Here is a 15,986-nt window from a genome sequence, read left to right as displayed (position 1 = left end):
GGAAGATCTATGTGACACATATACAGATGTAAGTTAGGTATCGGATGGCGGTGTCGAATGCAGAAGAGTCAAGATTAATTAATTGAATCTTAAGAGTTTCTTTCTTGGGTTAAGCGAGCAAGTGTTAAGTTCTCCCACAGGGAAAAATTCGACAACTCGTCTTATATAAGTTCGTATGAAACTTTTTATTTGTTTCCTGAAAGCAGCTTTGACTTATTATAACCGGTTTTATTTAAACCAATTTGGTTAATTTGCTTCCCGGTGGTCAAAAAAACTATTTCTTGAACATCATGGACGATATGATGTGCTGATTCATGCCTACATCCCGAAATGTGTTTATTATTCACGATTCCTTTGGCTGTTGCGATGAACTCACGTAACGAATGACAGATGTGCATCACCATCAGAGCCGTCGATAGCGAACCCGAGCCCTGGGATGTAATGATTCTGGGCCTAAAGACCTAATTTTTTATTTCGTAATATAATTTCTTGAATAAATAATAATAGGTACGAGTTCCCCCTTTCTATGCTACAGATAAATATAAAAATTAGCCACCGTTGCGACATATTTTTGAAATCATAAAATATGCGAAATATTTTAATTTGGCAATAAAAATATCTACTCATAATATTTATCTGCGAATTAGTCGCGTTTTTTTTTGCTGCTCAGTGTTGCCATATAGTGAATTTCCAGTCCAGGTCAAAAGCAATAAAATCGTGCTTTATTTTATAAAAATATTACGAATGAGAATCGAATAAAGCCCATCTAAACCAAATTTTGCCCAATAGGAGAACGCAAAAAACAATTATCCCTTCTCAGAAGTCAAAAATCCACGTCAAAAGCAATAAAACCGTGCCGTCGCCGTAGCAGTGGGAACGCTCGTTACCGAGCGTTCCCACTGCGACGGCGCCAACACGATTTTATTTCTTTTGACGTGAATTTTTGCCTTCTGAGAAGTTATAATTGTTTTTGTGCTCTCCCATTGACCAAAATTTGGTTTGAATATACTTTAATCAGCCTTCTTATATTAGAATTCCATAGTAATATCGAAATGCGAGATGCGACGTCTTCCTGCATTTATTCTTCCGCTTAGTTCCCCCTAAGAGATGAGTTGGCTTTGCTTGTATTTTGGACTAGACTTAATGAAAGTCCTAAATCTATAATTAGTTTTAGTTAGGTTTGGGTTTGAACAGCAAATGGTGTTTGGCAACTGTCAAATTGAGCTTCATCGACATTTTAGAGCAGCATATTAGCGTCTATCAGTTAAATTATATTTTCGTTAGTTGAAATATATATCTACTTGTGAAAATGTGTTTGTACTTTACTAGTGAAAATAATACTTTACCAAAAAATACACATTCACTGTAACATTTATACATCAGATGTAAATAAATAATGATAAGTATGTTAATATATATATTACTACATATAGAAAAGTTCAAATCATATAATTTCACTAGAACCTGCTAGATAATTTATATTTTCACTAGTAAAAATGTATATCTACTGGTGAAAATGTATTCCAATATGATTTTATTGAAATGATGTAGCTTAAAAATTATTTTTGAGATAGATTCGAGACTGTTCTTTTTATATTTTCTTTTAAGAATAACTATGTGGAACTGAATGTATTATTTATTTATTTTGCTGCATTAAATACAGTTGTCAAATTATCGATAATACAATCTATAAAAACATTAATTTTATATAATTCGTTATTTCTTTGCTTCTTCCTTATGTATTCTATATGAATTCAGATTGGATATCTAAATTTGCTACTAGTAATTTACATTCGTTGAATATTTCCTCTCATGTCTAATATTTTTTTAACGTTCAAAAAGCAATAGTCAACAATAATTTGCAAACAAATTTTAACACAAACGGAGCTGCGTCAAAAAACTACAATCTGTCCCTTGGAATAATAATGCTTATTGTAAAAGTACTACCTAGAAAGTGTGTGCTTTTGAGGGCAATGTTCCGTTCCTTTTATTTATTGTATATATAAAGAAGGCTGAAGGAACTTATACCTGAAATACATCAGTACATACATCTCAAACAACTGTAGTTTTGTTTAGATTCATTATTTGAGGTCAGTTTTTAATGTACAGAGAAATAGTGTTGTTTTAAATTTGCGTTGCATTTATAAGGAAAATTGTATAAAACTGATAAAAAATCATTGCTAATTTTTGGAAAAAATTTATTTCCATTAATTAATATAACAGGTAGCAAATAATGTCTCAAGTTTTCTACAAGATTAATTCTTGATAAATTACATATGGCAATTCATAATAGTTTAGGCCTTGATTGCATTCTTAATAATTAAATATTTGTAGTATGCCAAACTGTAATCTTACAATAATAGCAAAAACCAAGATAGCATTCATTGTTATTATTTATGTTTACTAATAAAATGATAACATCTTAAGCCAACATTGTAATCAAAATAAAATAAATATTATTTTCAATAATATTTATTTTTTGACGTCATGACAAATTGTATTGTAATGTTTGGAATTTTCTTTAAAATATTATTTTTATTCGAATCTAACATAATAACTGTTTAAAACTATATCTACATTGTGCTTTTTAATATATCGTTATTGTTTATTACATTTTTTATGAAAAAAAGACTATTAAACTAAAACATTTATTTAAAAAAACATTTAGTCATAATACAATATAACAAAAATCATAACTAGTGATCAATAAAAATAACAAATTGTCTAACAATATCTTTCATCGTCAAGCAAATTTACATTTAATGTTGAATAAACTAGACAGATGAGAAATTACAAAGTAAAAATATATTTTCCTTGCTTACAAAAAACACAGAATCACAAAATATATTATATACACATTTTCAACCTAATATACATATTGAGCAAATTTTTTACAAAATTAACTTCTGTATTATTGATCCCACATAAAAGGAAATTAACTTGAAATAAGTTTTTTTTAAATGCAATACAATAAAATGTTTGACTTATTTAAAGCTAAGTGTATATTTTAATAAGTTGGTAACATTACACTGCCTATTCCGTTAGCAGTTAATCTGCTTCCGAGAAGCGATGTTATCTCATTTGGTGTGGAAAATGGACGCCATGTGACTTTCACAAAACCAACTATAAGTGCTTTAAAAAAAACTAGTCGATTGTTCCATACATTACTAAGATCTTTAATAATTAAAAGCAGTAAAAGTCACAGATACTTGATTCGAGGACATTGTTAATGACAAGTTTCAAGGATGAGCTAAACCTTGAGCAAACGATCATAATTATATGATATCCCAAATATTTATTAATAGGCAATTTAAAATATATAATATGATAAATCGATTAAAAAAATGATATTTATAATATCCCAGAATTAGCGAATATAAATAAACAGTGACTAGCAAATTACAAAAAATAAAATGATCTAAAGCATAAAGATCTTATATAAATAACATTTTTCAAGATAAGGTACAATACAATAGGTGCTGTATAACAATTTCATATTACCGCTCTAGAGAACTTAACATCCGTCGTCGTAAGATTTGGACAGTTTCAAGGACATTCTCTGGGTGTTGGTCGTGCTTTGATTCGAGGCAATCCGAGATGCATTTTTATCTCAGATTGCCTCGACATCAGTATTTTAAAAATATGAACAAAATTGGTCAGAAATGGATCACAGAGAAAATTTACTTAATTAAAAAGGAATGTTGAAGAGTGTACAATAATACATATTAATCCTTAAACATGTAAGATATGGTTAAACCACTTTTAGTTATAATTATAATGCAGCTCATCGATTTACATAAATGTATTCAGTCCGACGTACAAAATTGCTTATCTCGACTTATATTTCAAAAATTTCAGTCGCATCGATTTTCCCGATCCTTTTAAATATTAAATTTCACCAAGTACACTGTACTGATATATTTAAAAAATATATATGAATAGCAACTTCTTTATAAATTCCATTAGTATAAAATATAATTATTCAACAAGTATTTTTTCACAAATATACACAAATTAAACATTAAAAATAAAACAGTACTAATATACATACATACATATATAGAAATCAATGTATAATATAATAGTTACTGCCATTATACAATAAGTGAGATTAAATCCATTTTTACAGAAATTTTATTATGACGGATTTAACTACATATTGCTTGAGATTTTTAATAAGATCTAATCAAATTTGACAGAATTCTAAAAAGCATGCATAATACATAAAAATTGTAATTCTGAGCTATCATTATAGAAGTAATATAATAAACATACATTTTACAGGATCCAGAGCATTATATCAAGTATAGAAGGAGAGATTTCAAAAAATATGAAATTTTATATTCTATCCTATTTATTAAAAAGTGAATCACATAATAGTATTTTAAAGACTTTAAACTCATCACAAATTAAATTAAATTGATTGTCAAGATCTGCATTAAATATACAAATATATATTTTAATAATTGGAAACTATCTAATAAATCTAAATACCAATAAAAAATATTAACTTCTTTTTAAATCGAATGAGAAATAAATTTCTAAAAATATATATTACATAAAATGGCACATTCTATCATATATGTCAGTGTTTGCCATACTTTTTGGACTACTGTACCCTTTAAGAGCATTTATTTCTAACCCCCTCCCCCCAGGTAATAAAAAATGATACACTGCAAATTATTTCTTTATGCATAACTAATTAATAATTATACAAAAGTATCTAAAAATACTTGGTTTATTATATAAAAATAATTAATATGAAGGATGGACCTGATAAGACAAATATATTTAATGGTAGTACGGAGCATCCTAAAATAAACTATTTGGTTCCATTTCTCTTACCACCAAAAGTTTCACAACTGCACTAAATTCACATTCACTCGTCCGCGTGACTTTTTAAGTTATTACTATTCTGGGAATAACTTATTACAAAACTGGTGGAGAAAAAATACATATAAAACTTAAAATCCACCAAAATTGTGCCGAATGCTTTTATATTACATTGCGATATAAAATTACATCGCTTTCTCACTCAAAACAGAGTTTTTAAATTATGAACATATTTTATATGTATATGCATATATGTACATATACTGAAACACATTTCATCATTTAATAAGACTATAATGCGGCTTGAATTTAAGTAAAAATGTGTTCTGAAATCAAAAAACTGTAATTAAATCGCGAAGCTAATCACAATATATAAACAAATCAATATCACTCTTTAAAAAATTCAACGGTTAATTATATCTACATAAAAACAACATAACACTCTAATATGAGTCATAATCGGAATGATGTATAAAACATGTGGTGTCTGGCAAATCTTCACGGCTGCTAATTCGTTCAATAATTTTCGCTACTATCATTGATGGCGGGGCATGAGGATTTCCTAAAAAAATAAATTATAATTAAATAAACAGTTTCTATTACAATTTATATTAAAATACAATATGAAATAATAATGTTCTACATTATTAGAGAGATACTCAATTAAAATATTTTTTTAATAGCTTTTAACCCTTTCGTTGCCATTATCCGATTTATAAGACTTTGATCATAAATGAAGAATCGGATACATTTTTAATGGGCAATAAGATATTTGCTTCAGGATAAAAAAAAACATTTTTTCTAAACATTATGTATTACCCAAAAGTTCGTTTTTTTTAGTAAAATATGACCTGCTTCCGTATTTTCTGTTAATTCGGAATATATTCCATACAAAAAACATTTTCATTGCAGGAATTTATTATTAAAAAACATTTTTATTGTCGCAAATACGTGTTAAAAGCGCAATAAATCAAAACGTTATCAATATTTGCGACTTTAATGTTTGCACTGAACAAATGTATCGGTTATGCGGACACATGTAAGAATTAACAATTTAGATGGATTACCTAAGCAAAGGTAGGGTCAGTGTCGGCACAGATAAAATTTGCTACCCCATTACAGCGTTAATTAAGTCTTAACGCAAAATCTATTCTATAAGAAAGATAACAGACAATAACAAATCTGTTTCCACCCCCAAATCGTCACATTGATCCAAACGTCAAGAGTAGGCAGACAAAAATAATCTTACTTATCTCAAACAGTCTATATAACCGCACACATCCGATATTTCCGTCCGTTCTTCTCTCCTTGAACTTCCACCAGAAATTTTCGACTTGGGACAGAAGACTAAGGCTACGAGAAAAACATGCTTTTGCACAAATCACGTGATTTCAAAATTTAAAAATAATACTTTGTATTCCATAAAAATAAATGCGCTAATATAAAACTGTATTTTTTTTAAATGTAAACGATTTTTTTCAGGGTATCTATTATGATACATTGATATTTAAATAGCAATATTAAAAGGCTCGGCAACCAAAGGGTTAAAAACGTACATATACACAAGAAATCAATGCATTAATATAATAGAATAATACGTACAAACTATTGTATACAACTAATAACAAAAACCATGCAAAAGATTATACAAATTCATATTAATATATCCTTTATACAACTCTTCATTTAAGTTACAGAAAGTCTTTATAACTAAAATTTACTTTAAAATGAAAAAGAATATGTTTATTGGAAGAAAATAAACTTAGACAGCATATTTGAAATTCAGAGAATGAGACATAATTTTTAATATTAATTTTCAGCAAGTGTTTTAAAAAGACTAACATATGTGAAGATGTGTTTGTTTAAGACAATTTTAATAGAATAATATTAGAATAAAACATACAAATTTAATTTATTTAAAGTAAGAATGAAATAAAATGCCTCAAATTGTCAAAAATAATATTTTTACAAAAGCCATTAACAGTAAGCATCACATCTTCCAATTTTTATCCAAAGCACACAGACGCTGATACTAACACGACGATGCGGTAGGAGTTGACAACCAGTTACTGTGATATTACATATATATTCTTTTTTAAATTTTGTGCGATGTGGGCCAAAATATTTATTTTTATAGCCGGATGTAACATAAACGAAAAACCTTGAAATGAGCATTACGGCTTCAATGAGAGAAGCGAGAATGTATCGCTTTCCCTCACATTCACAAAAAGAATGCCGATCCACTATTGCAGTACGAATTTTTAATGTATCAGTTAACAGCAAACTGTCTTTGGATTCGGCACTCACAATTTTTCAGTGACTTTTTAAAAATTGAAAATGAACTACAAATCTTTTATATCATTAGAAAGTGATAGTATTGTTGGAACGAAATCAAAGATAACTGTATTTTACTTCCAATTTAACCGTAACTATATAACAAAAACATTTTAATAATTTTTGAAATGTTTTTAATTGCATTTTTTAAATAATATATCATACGTGTAAAATTGTTATCGATCTCTGCCACTCTCCATATGCCGATACGCGCAAATGTATGTGTGTAAAAATTGGAAAATGTGACGTTCACTGCCATATAATATATAATATTAAAAATTAAAGTTCTAGTATTTTGTTACGCACACACAAAATGCATTTAACTATGCATAAATAAAATAATAACACACATATTGTCATGCTCAATAAATAACAGCTAAGAAACAACATTGTTAGTATAAAGCAATCCCTTACTGAACGGAAACGATTTGTGTTACAGGCATCAAATTAATTGAAGATCGATGACGCTCTGACGATTTCATGAAGCGACATACCGGAGTGCAATGCTCTGATGTGATAAAATTACAAAACCACTTGTAATTATACAAAAATAAAGTACATTGTTACACAAAAGTTCATAGTGATGATGTTTTAATATCAGTTATTACTTTCGCTTTGGTACAAATAATCTTATCTATAAGTGTGATAAAACCAGGTGCTATGTCAAATCATCCATTGATGCACTCGATATTATTATTTCGGTAAACCAATACCATCATTATTGAAAACCCAGCTTAGATACCACTCCATAACTAATAAACGAAAGCTTATCAACACCATCATTTCATAATATAGAGAATTTTTATATTTACATAATTACTACTTAAAAAGACAATTATATATAAGATGTATAATACCTAACATGTATAAAAATAATAATTTATTATTTAATGAATATTAGATAAGAATATGTTTATTGATCAATTATTTGTAAATCATGCAATAATTAGTAAAATGCAATATAACTATACATTATTTTCAAAACAAAATGTGATATAAATGTTAATATAATTAATCAAGTTATCTCTATAAAAATATGTTATTTTCAATAAATTAGTTAAGTATTTTCTGGATATTATGTATATAATAAACTGTAAAAAATATTATATTAAAATACAAGTTATAACCTCACATAAATCAATATTTGTTTCACATTCAAATTCCATATATGATCACAGAATCTGAAGACGAAAAAAAATAAATGTTGATGTAAATATGGAAAACTAACCCGATATAATATAAATATAAGTAAAAGACTTTGTTACCTGTTAATCCTCGATATCCAAACACACCGCATTCGTGCATTTTCATTGACTTCTGTTCTTCTTTAATGAAGTCTTCTGTATTAATTCCATTTACCTAAAGAAATGAGTTTGTTTTTATTTAATATAATATTAGTACAATACGTATAGTTGTATTGAAATATTTACTTTGGAGGGTTTTAAAAATCTATCAGGAATTCGAGCTAATTGCTGACGTGCGGGACTTGGACCGAATCCAACACCACGAAGAACAGCTTCTGCGTCTACTTTTCTTGACTCTAGCAAGCTCTCAACACTCGAACATCTGCTTCCAGCTCCTTCCGACTGAAATAATAAAATATTCAAAATTTTCGTCTTGCTAAACACGTATTATAATTCAAGGTACACATTTATAAATATTTACAAGGATGTATAATACACATATTGTAAATTAAAATATTTTATATTTATACATCTTGCATGTTTCTGCATAATAAATACAATACTAACTTGAAATGATGAATCCCTAAAGAAACTGTGGCGCGTCCGCGGACTGTTTCCTTCGGAATTAGTGGATCTCTCACGTAACAGTGTCGCTTTCGAAGACTTTCTATTCACTCTATCATCCGAGGGGTTCATATCTACACTTATACTATCGCTGGACTCGTTTGGCTTTATTTGTCCTATGCTATCGTACTGTTCTTCGACGTCGGCATCGTTGTCGGGTTCGATCGTAGCTTCGCTGCGAACTAGTTTTGGCTTAGACTTGGCCTTCTCGTCGACGCTGATATTTCTCTGCAGATGTGAAACACTATCATCTTCAACGGCCTCCTGTCGATCGTCGCCTTCTTTCTGGGGAATGGAATCCACCCATTGCTGAACAGGACTCTTCCTTCGCATTTCCGTGATGATCGCATTTACCCAATGGCGAAAACCGACTCCCCAAAAGGCGGAGGAGTGGCTAGTCAGATGACCTATGAAAAAAAAACAATTTTTATTCCTAAAGGTATCTAAAGACGGTTATAGAGTCACAAATAAGCTGTGAATGAATGCATAATCTAAACATAATACATACAAAATCTATTGTGAAAAAAATATAATTTATAAGAGGATTTACATAATTTTCAATCGAGCGATGTCTACAAAATCGACATAATCTGCTAAAAAATGTGATAAACATCACTTCTCCATCAAACATATTGAATTGATTTGACCTCAGCGATTTTCATCTCTTCCTAAACCTAAAAAATCTTAGAATGAAGATGTCATCTAAGGTATAGAAACGAAAAACTAAAATGACATACCTAAAACCCCAATTATATACCGTAAAAACTAAGACAAAACCAGGCACTTGTTTTTCATCTATGTTTACTTATATGTACTACAGTAATTTCTATGCTTTCCAAATATAAAAAAATAATGAATTATTCTAATAATAGTTCAATTTTCAGAAAGCATTTAGCAGCGAAATAAATCGTGATGCTTTCAGCTACTGAATTATATATGAATCATAAAAAAGTTTAACATCGAAGAACGATTTATTGCCACTGACTAGATTGCATCGTGTCTCATCTAATTATAAAATTTTCTTTCTTTCGATTAATTTACAGTAAATGTGTATTACCAGAAAAGATATATTTTCACTAGTATAAATATAATTTTACCAACTAAGCCAGTTAAAATGTATCAAACAATTGCTTTATAATTTCACTGCACAATATTTAAAATATATTAAAAACTATATTTAGTTTTAGAACTTTCATTAAGCCAAGTTGGGTTTGATTAATTCGTTTAGGTTAGGTTTGGGTTTGAACAGCTAGGACGTTTCACAACTATCAAATTGAGTTTCATAGACATTTTAGAGCAGCATTAGATTTCACTAGCACCCATCAGATAAATTATATTTTCGCCGATAAAAATAAATATCTACTAGTGAAAATGAATTTGTATATGATTTCACTGAAAAGCCAGTGAAAATATAACTTCACTGGTATTACACATTAACATAAAATGTCGCATATACCTATGAAAGCAAAAGAGTATTTTGCATATTTTACATAAGGATTTGATTTGTTTTCTAGATAATATTAAATTCAAGAACTACAAGTTCGATTTAAGTTCTGCTAAACATTTATTTATAAAAATATATTGTAGTTCTGCTAATTTTTGTTTATGGTAATATTGTAAGCAGTACAAATCTAAGACATGCAATAAGTTTTGGATCATATTCTATGCTTGCATTAATGAATGAAGAAGAATAACATGTAAAACTAATGAATGCTATAATTTTCAGTTTATCTCTAGTGATACTAATATTTTACAGAACCTACTTATGTGAATTTATAGGTAAAATAATATTACAGTGGTACCTCGACTTACGAACTTTTCGAGATACGAACTTTTTTGTATTTTATTTTGCCCTTTACATACGAACCTAGATTCGAGACACGAACTACTGCACTTGCGCGCGCAAAACTATTAATCCCAGCCGTGTGTGCGGCGCACGCTGCACGTACATACATATTTGCTTTTTTGTGTATCTCTTTCAATATTTATATAATCAGTAAAATGTAAAGTGAAATAGGGTTTCGAAATACGAACGAATCAAGTTCGTAAGTCGAGGTATTACTGTAATATAATGTTTACCTAGAAATTCACATAAGTAGACTCTGTAAAATATACACAATATTTATTTTCAACAGAGTGCACAAAGATACCATTCAAAGTCTCTTGAATTTCTGTCATGTGATTGGTATTTATTTGCTGTTCTCGAAATCATTATCTTATAGCTCCTTTCACTATTGTTACAATTATATATATGTATACAATTCTATTTATGGATATTTTTAAATGTATTGATTTTTAAATTAATTATGTTTTATTTATTAAAAAATGTGTTCTTAGAAATCATGTGAAGTATACCTGAATCTGTTTTTGTGCATTGACTCTTGATAAAAAATAGAGGGTAAGTAGTTATTTAGATGTTTATTCAAAATACAGCAATATAATCTAGATGTAAATACAATTTAGCACAATATTTTTTCTGAACATAATCTACATAATTATCAATACTCTAGTTATTCTAAGAATGTATCGCTTGAGGCGAACATTTTGTGTAATGTGCAGCATGAACGAAAATAGCTAACGTTCTTAGAACAACAAGAGTACCTACAAAGAGCTACACATGAGAGATGAATGCTTCCTTCATGATCAATTTTATGTCATAATACATCATGAGCGGAGCATCCAAAACACCTATATGTACTAGAAGATGAAAAAATTACTATAGTCAACTGTAGAAAATACGGTATATCTATGTAACAAATCGGTGGCAAAGTCGGGTACGAAACTATAATATATTGTAATATGGATGTAAACAAATGTGCATAATTGTGACGAATATGTATTAGGTGATTGTAAGATAAAAATGATCTGTATGGATAAACATAGTGGTATTAGAATTCTGCATATCTTCAAGTTCCACGAAAAAGTATATACTGCATTGAATCGTAAAAAAACGAATATATTATATTAAATCAGTGTCTTTTTTTTTCTCGGCTTCGTAGATGTTTAAGTATATTAACTCGTTTATTGGAAAAAGAAATACATTACATTACTGTCGCAAATATGTAGTATACAATTATTTTATAAAATGTTGTAACTTCACAAAATACCAATGATTCAATATGGCATTTTATATCAGAACCTCGAGAAATCTTTTAGAGTATAGGAGCGAATAAGATTTTACCTCTTAGAGGCCCAATTGCATTACATAAATAACATTATAGGTTTTCTCGTCGTGGTTCTATGGCATTAAGGACGCGACAAACAAAAACTCCACCTCTGAAAGCAATGTTGAAATACCTTTAAATTCTATTTAGTATATTATTAACAAATATGTTGCAGTAAAAATAAGAATCATTTCTTTACCTTTCTATTGATATTTTATAGAGCGTTTCTAGGAATCAAAAATCTACATCAATAACAAAAATAATTATAAAGTTGAAATCAATGATACGATTATAAAGCATCTTAAGAAACTTCGAGAAAATTCAGTTTTATAAGTATTATTTATATACGTATATATTTTTTTTAATCTATTTTTTTTAAAATCATTTTACACCAAAAACTTAAAAATTATTATTAAATACAATCGAATTAATCTACAAATTATCAATTACGATAAATTATGATATGGGTGTTAGTTTAGAAAGTGATTAGAAAATAAAACGTAATTATTATTGACAGAACCACAAATTTCTGCACTCTGAATACAGTAACTGTATCCTATCCCCAACCTTTTGGGTATACATATAATCATTATTTTTTATGTTAAAAATCATTGCCTACAATTAGGTGCAATTATTTTGTCACATCTCTGAAAATGACCATTGTCTAGCCAACTTTTGCCAACCTGTAAAATGCTGAAATGACATCCCTAATTTTAAACCAGAAATTCTCGAGTTATCCCTGAAAGTAAATCTAAAGAAAACAGTCCCTAAACTATCCAGAAAATATTTTTAAAACATGTCATTTCAGTGAAATCAAATCTGAATACACTTTCATCGGTAGATATATATATATATATATATATATATATATATATATATATATATATATATATATATATATATATATATATATATATATATATATATATATATATATATATATATATATTTACCAGTGAAAATGTAATTTATCTGGCAGGTGCTAGTAAAATTATATTATTTAAGCTTTTCCATATGTAGTAATATATACATTTACATACTTATCATTATTTATTTACATGTATAAATGTTACTGTGAATGTGTATTTTTTAGTAAAGTTATATTTTTACTAGTGAAGTCCAAATACATTTTTACCAATAGATATATATTTCTACAAGCAAAAATTTAATTTAACTGATAGGCGCTAGTGAAATTATATGCTGCTTTAAAATGTCTATGAAAATCTATTTAACAGTTGTGAAACGTCTATCTGCTGTTCCAAGCCCAACCTAACTTTTCTCAGGGGAAAATAAGCAAAAGAAGTATAGACAGATGTCGCATCTCTTATAGTGCTCTGTAGTTTATCTGCCACCTCCTATTGGTCAAAATTCGGTTTAGATATGCTTCATTTGATTCTCACTTATTGTAAATCTTAAAATTGTTATAAGAAGTATTAATATGAACGCTAGATAACTGAGCGTTTCCAATGCAACGGCACGATTTTATTGCGTTTGATGTGGATTCTAAACAGAAGTCATTCAGACGGGGGGAAGTAGTGGGAATTTGCCCCCCTTTTAATTTTAACCAGAAAAATGCATGTCATTTAATGAAGTATCATGAACCGAAATATTTAAAAAAAAACGACCAGTGACTACTAACCAATTATCTGCCCTAGAAAATGCTGAAAATTCGTCCCTTGGGTTCATTTATTCAATTTTAAGCAAAATAATTAAGAACACATAATACAAACTAAAAAATTAAAATTAAAATTCCCTACATATCAATAACACAATTTTTTGTTCTGATAACAGTTTTGAATAATTCAAAAATGCATTCGCGCAATATAGCTTCAGATGAATGCTTCTTTTGTGGTCATTTTTATGTCGTTATGTCACGAGCGGAGCTTTTAAAACACCTTTGGTCTACGGCCAAATGTTAAAGATAAGATATAACTATAACAAAACGCAATGAAAAAAAGAAAATTTAATATTAATATATATTAGAATAGATGATAGTAATTAAGTTTCGGTGCATAGAATAGCTTCGTTCAAGATTTATTTAGAATCAATATAATATCAAGTTGAATCTGGTTTGTTTTTGATGAAGTACGTAAATATGGGGATACGTGCAACGGTGAAGAGATGAAGTGTGCGTGTCAAAGGTCAAACCTGGTGCAGGATCCATCATCCTGGGGGTGGCATGTAACGAACGACGCACTAATTAGACGACGCACGTATTATATTAGCCGCAGGACAAGAAATAGGTCACTCACCTGTTGTTTCGCTGACAGCGACTGACCGGTCGAGGACATATCAGCCGAACGACTGACACACGTCTATGGTCGGCTTTTTATGGCCAACGGAGAAATGTTGCCAGCCTACTATATTTTTGCTTTCTTTCAATAAAAATAATTCAAACATTAAATTTAATTTGATGGAATTCAACTTCACATTTTACGATAAATGCGAAATAAAAATTATAATATAAAGGAAATAATGCTGAAGAAAAAGAAAATATTTTATTGCTTTTTAAAATTCCCTATAATGATATAATTATGCATAAAAGCATGACGGTAGCGTGGTACTAGTTGATAGGGATAGGCATCCATGGTCATATAAACTAAAGAAGGTTATGTGGTAGATATACGTATGAAATTTTAATTTTATAAGTACAGTACCTTCACCTAATTTAAGTATTGATCCGTGCATTATTTTCTATTTTTGAGAAAATAAAGCACCACTTCTATGCGAGTAACTTAATAAAACAGTTTATTCAAGAGCTTCGTACAGCTATTTTTTTATTTCAGTTTTCATCCCGGTTCAATTTAAAAATATATATTGGTTCGGTTCCGGTTTTCGTTCAGGAAAATATAACGGTTTATCAGGTTTTCGGTTTTTTAAATGTTTTTTGTATTAAAAAATTGTTTTTTGTAATATTTTAAAACATTTTATTCCTTCTTTTGTAATAAGCATAGTAAAGGATGATCCAGCCCTAATTTCCAAACGTTTAAAAAAAAGTCACAAATTTAGGGATATCTACGGGTTTTTTTTATTAATCGAACAATTTTCGGTGACCTTTCCGTACATTTCGGGTGGTATTTCACCTATAACTTGGCGGATGTTGGTTTTTAGGAACTCTAACGTTTCGGGTTTGCGGCGTAGACATGACTCTTAGCGAGACCCCACAAAAAAATTCAACGGCGTTAAATCGTACGATCTTGACGGCCAGTTGACGTCACCAAAACGTGAAATAATACGACATGTGAACTTTTCACGCAAAACATTTAACGTTGCATCCGATGTAATTTACTTTGCGCCATCCTGTTGAAAGCACGTGTCTTCCACATCAACATCTTCAATTTAGTGACAAAAATAATCGGTTATCATACACCTATAGCGCTCACTATTGACTGTTACAGTTCACGACCGTCGTCGTTTCACCGTTTTCAAAAAAGTAAGGCACAATGACGCCGCCTGACCACAATGCGCACCAAACTGTCTCTTTTTGAGAATGTAATGGTCTCTTATAAGTCACATGAAGATTTTCTTTGCCCCATATGTGTCAAATTTGTTTATAGGAGATTTTTTTTTTAAAATCATCAACTTCCTGCTGCTTGAACACCCAATCTGCGCTAATTCTTTGCTGTCCATTGTATCTAGGCTTCAGTTCTTGTGTTGTCTGATTTTTATATGGGTGTAGGCGTAAACTCAGATGCAAATTCGCCAAAGGGAGCCATAAGAAAAACCAACATATGACACTTTGAACACACGTGATTATTGCCAGCTGTCTGATTTAGAATTCATAATTTATTATTATTTTCGTAACAGTTTTCAAATCACGTAAGGTTTGTGCAAGTAGTATAAATTC

General features: G+C 29.3%; 1 protein-coding gene across 3 annotated transcripts; it reads right to left on the bottom strand.

Annotated features, from left to right (window-relative positions):
* Positions 1 to 2,634: 2,634 nt before the first annotated feature.
* On the bottom strand, positions 2,635 to 14,496 carry olf186-M (Ki-ras-induced actin-interacting protein-IP3R-interacting domain olf186-M). 3 transcript variants are annotated; one of them, XM_088203327.1, is made up of 6 exons: positions 14,392 to 14,483; positions 8,919 to 9,382; positions 8,598 to 8,753; positions 8,433 to 8,526; positions 7,582 to 7,675; positions 2,635 to 5,395 (listed from the first exon to the last, which is right to left on the bottom strand). In XM_088203327.1, the coding sequence occupies exons 2-6, from the start codon at positions 9,306 to 9,308 to the stop codon at positions 5,350 to 5,352; spliced, it is 780 nt and encodes a 259-aa protein (XP_088059453.1). In that variant the 5' UTR covers positions 9,309 to 9,382; positions 14,392 to 14,483; the 3' UTR covers positions 2,635 to 5,349. The 3 variants fall into 3 exon arrangements, with proteins under 3 accessions (XP_088059453.1, XP_088059454.1, XP_088059455.1); XM_088203329.1 differs by lacking the exons at positions 2,635 to 5,395; positions 7,582 to 7,675 and adding exons at positions 5,449 to 6,186; positions 8,300 to 8,348; XM_088203328.1 differs by lacking the exon at positions 7,582 to 7,675 and having other exon boundaries at positions 14,392 to 14,496.
* Between the last annotated feature and the right edge of the window lie 1,490 nt (positions 14,497 to 15,986).

This window comes from Plectrocnemia conspersa, unplaced genomic scaffold (assembly GCF_051122295.1).
Source record: "Plectrocnemia conspersa isolate PC_06_02 unplaced genomic scaffold, ASM5112229v1 ptg000014l, whole genome shotgun sequence".
Lineage (NCBI taxonomy): Eukaryota > Metazoa > Arthropoda > Insecta > Trichoptera > Polycentropodidae > Plectrocnemia > Plectrocnemia conspersa.
The sequence above is the reverse complement of the archived record's forward strand: the minus strand, read 5'-3'. Positions and strand labels throughout refer to the sequence as shown.

Bases quoted from the DNA above. Each gene is read 5' to 3' on its own strand.
- olf186-M (XM_088203327.1), bottom strand. From the start codon at position 9,308: ATGCGAAGGAAGAGTCCTGTTCAGCAATGGGTGGATTCCATTCCCCAG. The intron at 8,754-8,918 runs GTTAGTATTGTA...TTATTATTTCAG, and splicing joins TTAGGGATTCATCATTTCAA to TCGGAAGGAGCTGGAAGCAG. The intron at 7,676-8,432 runs GTAACAAAGTCT...TTATCACATCAG, and splicing joins TGGATATCGAGGATTAACAG to AGCATTGCACTCCGGTATGT.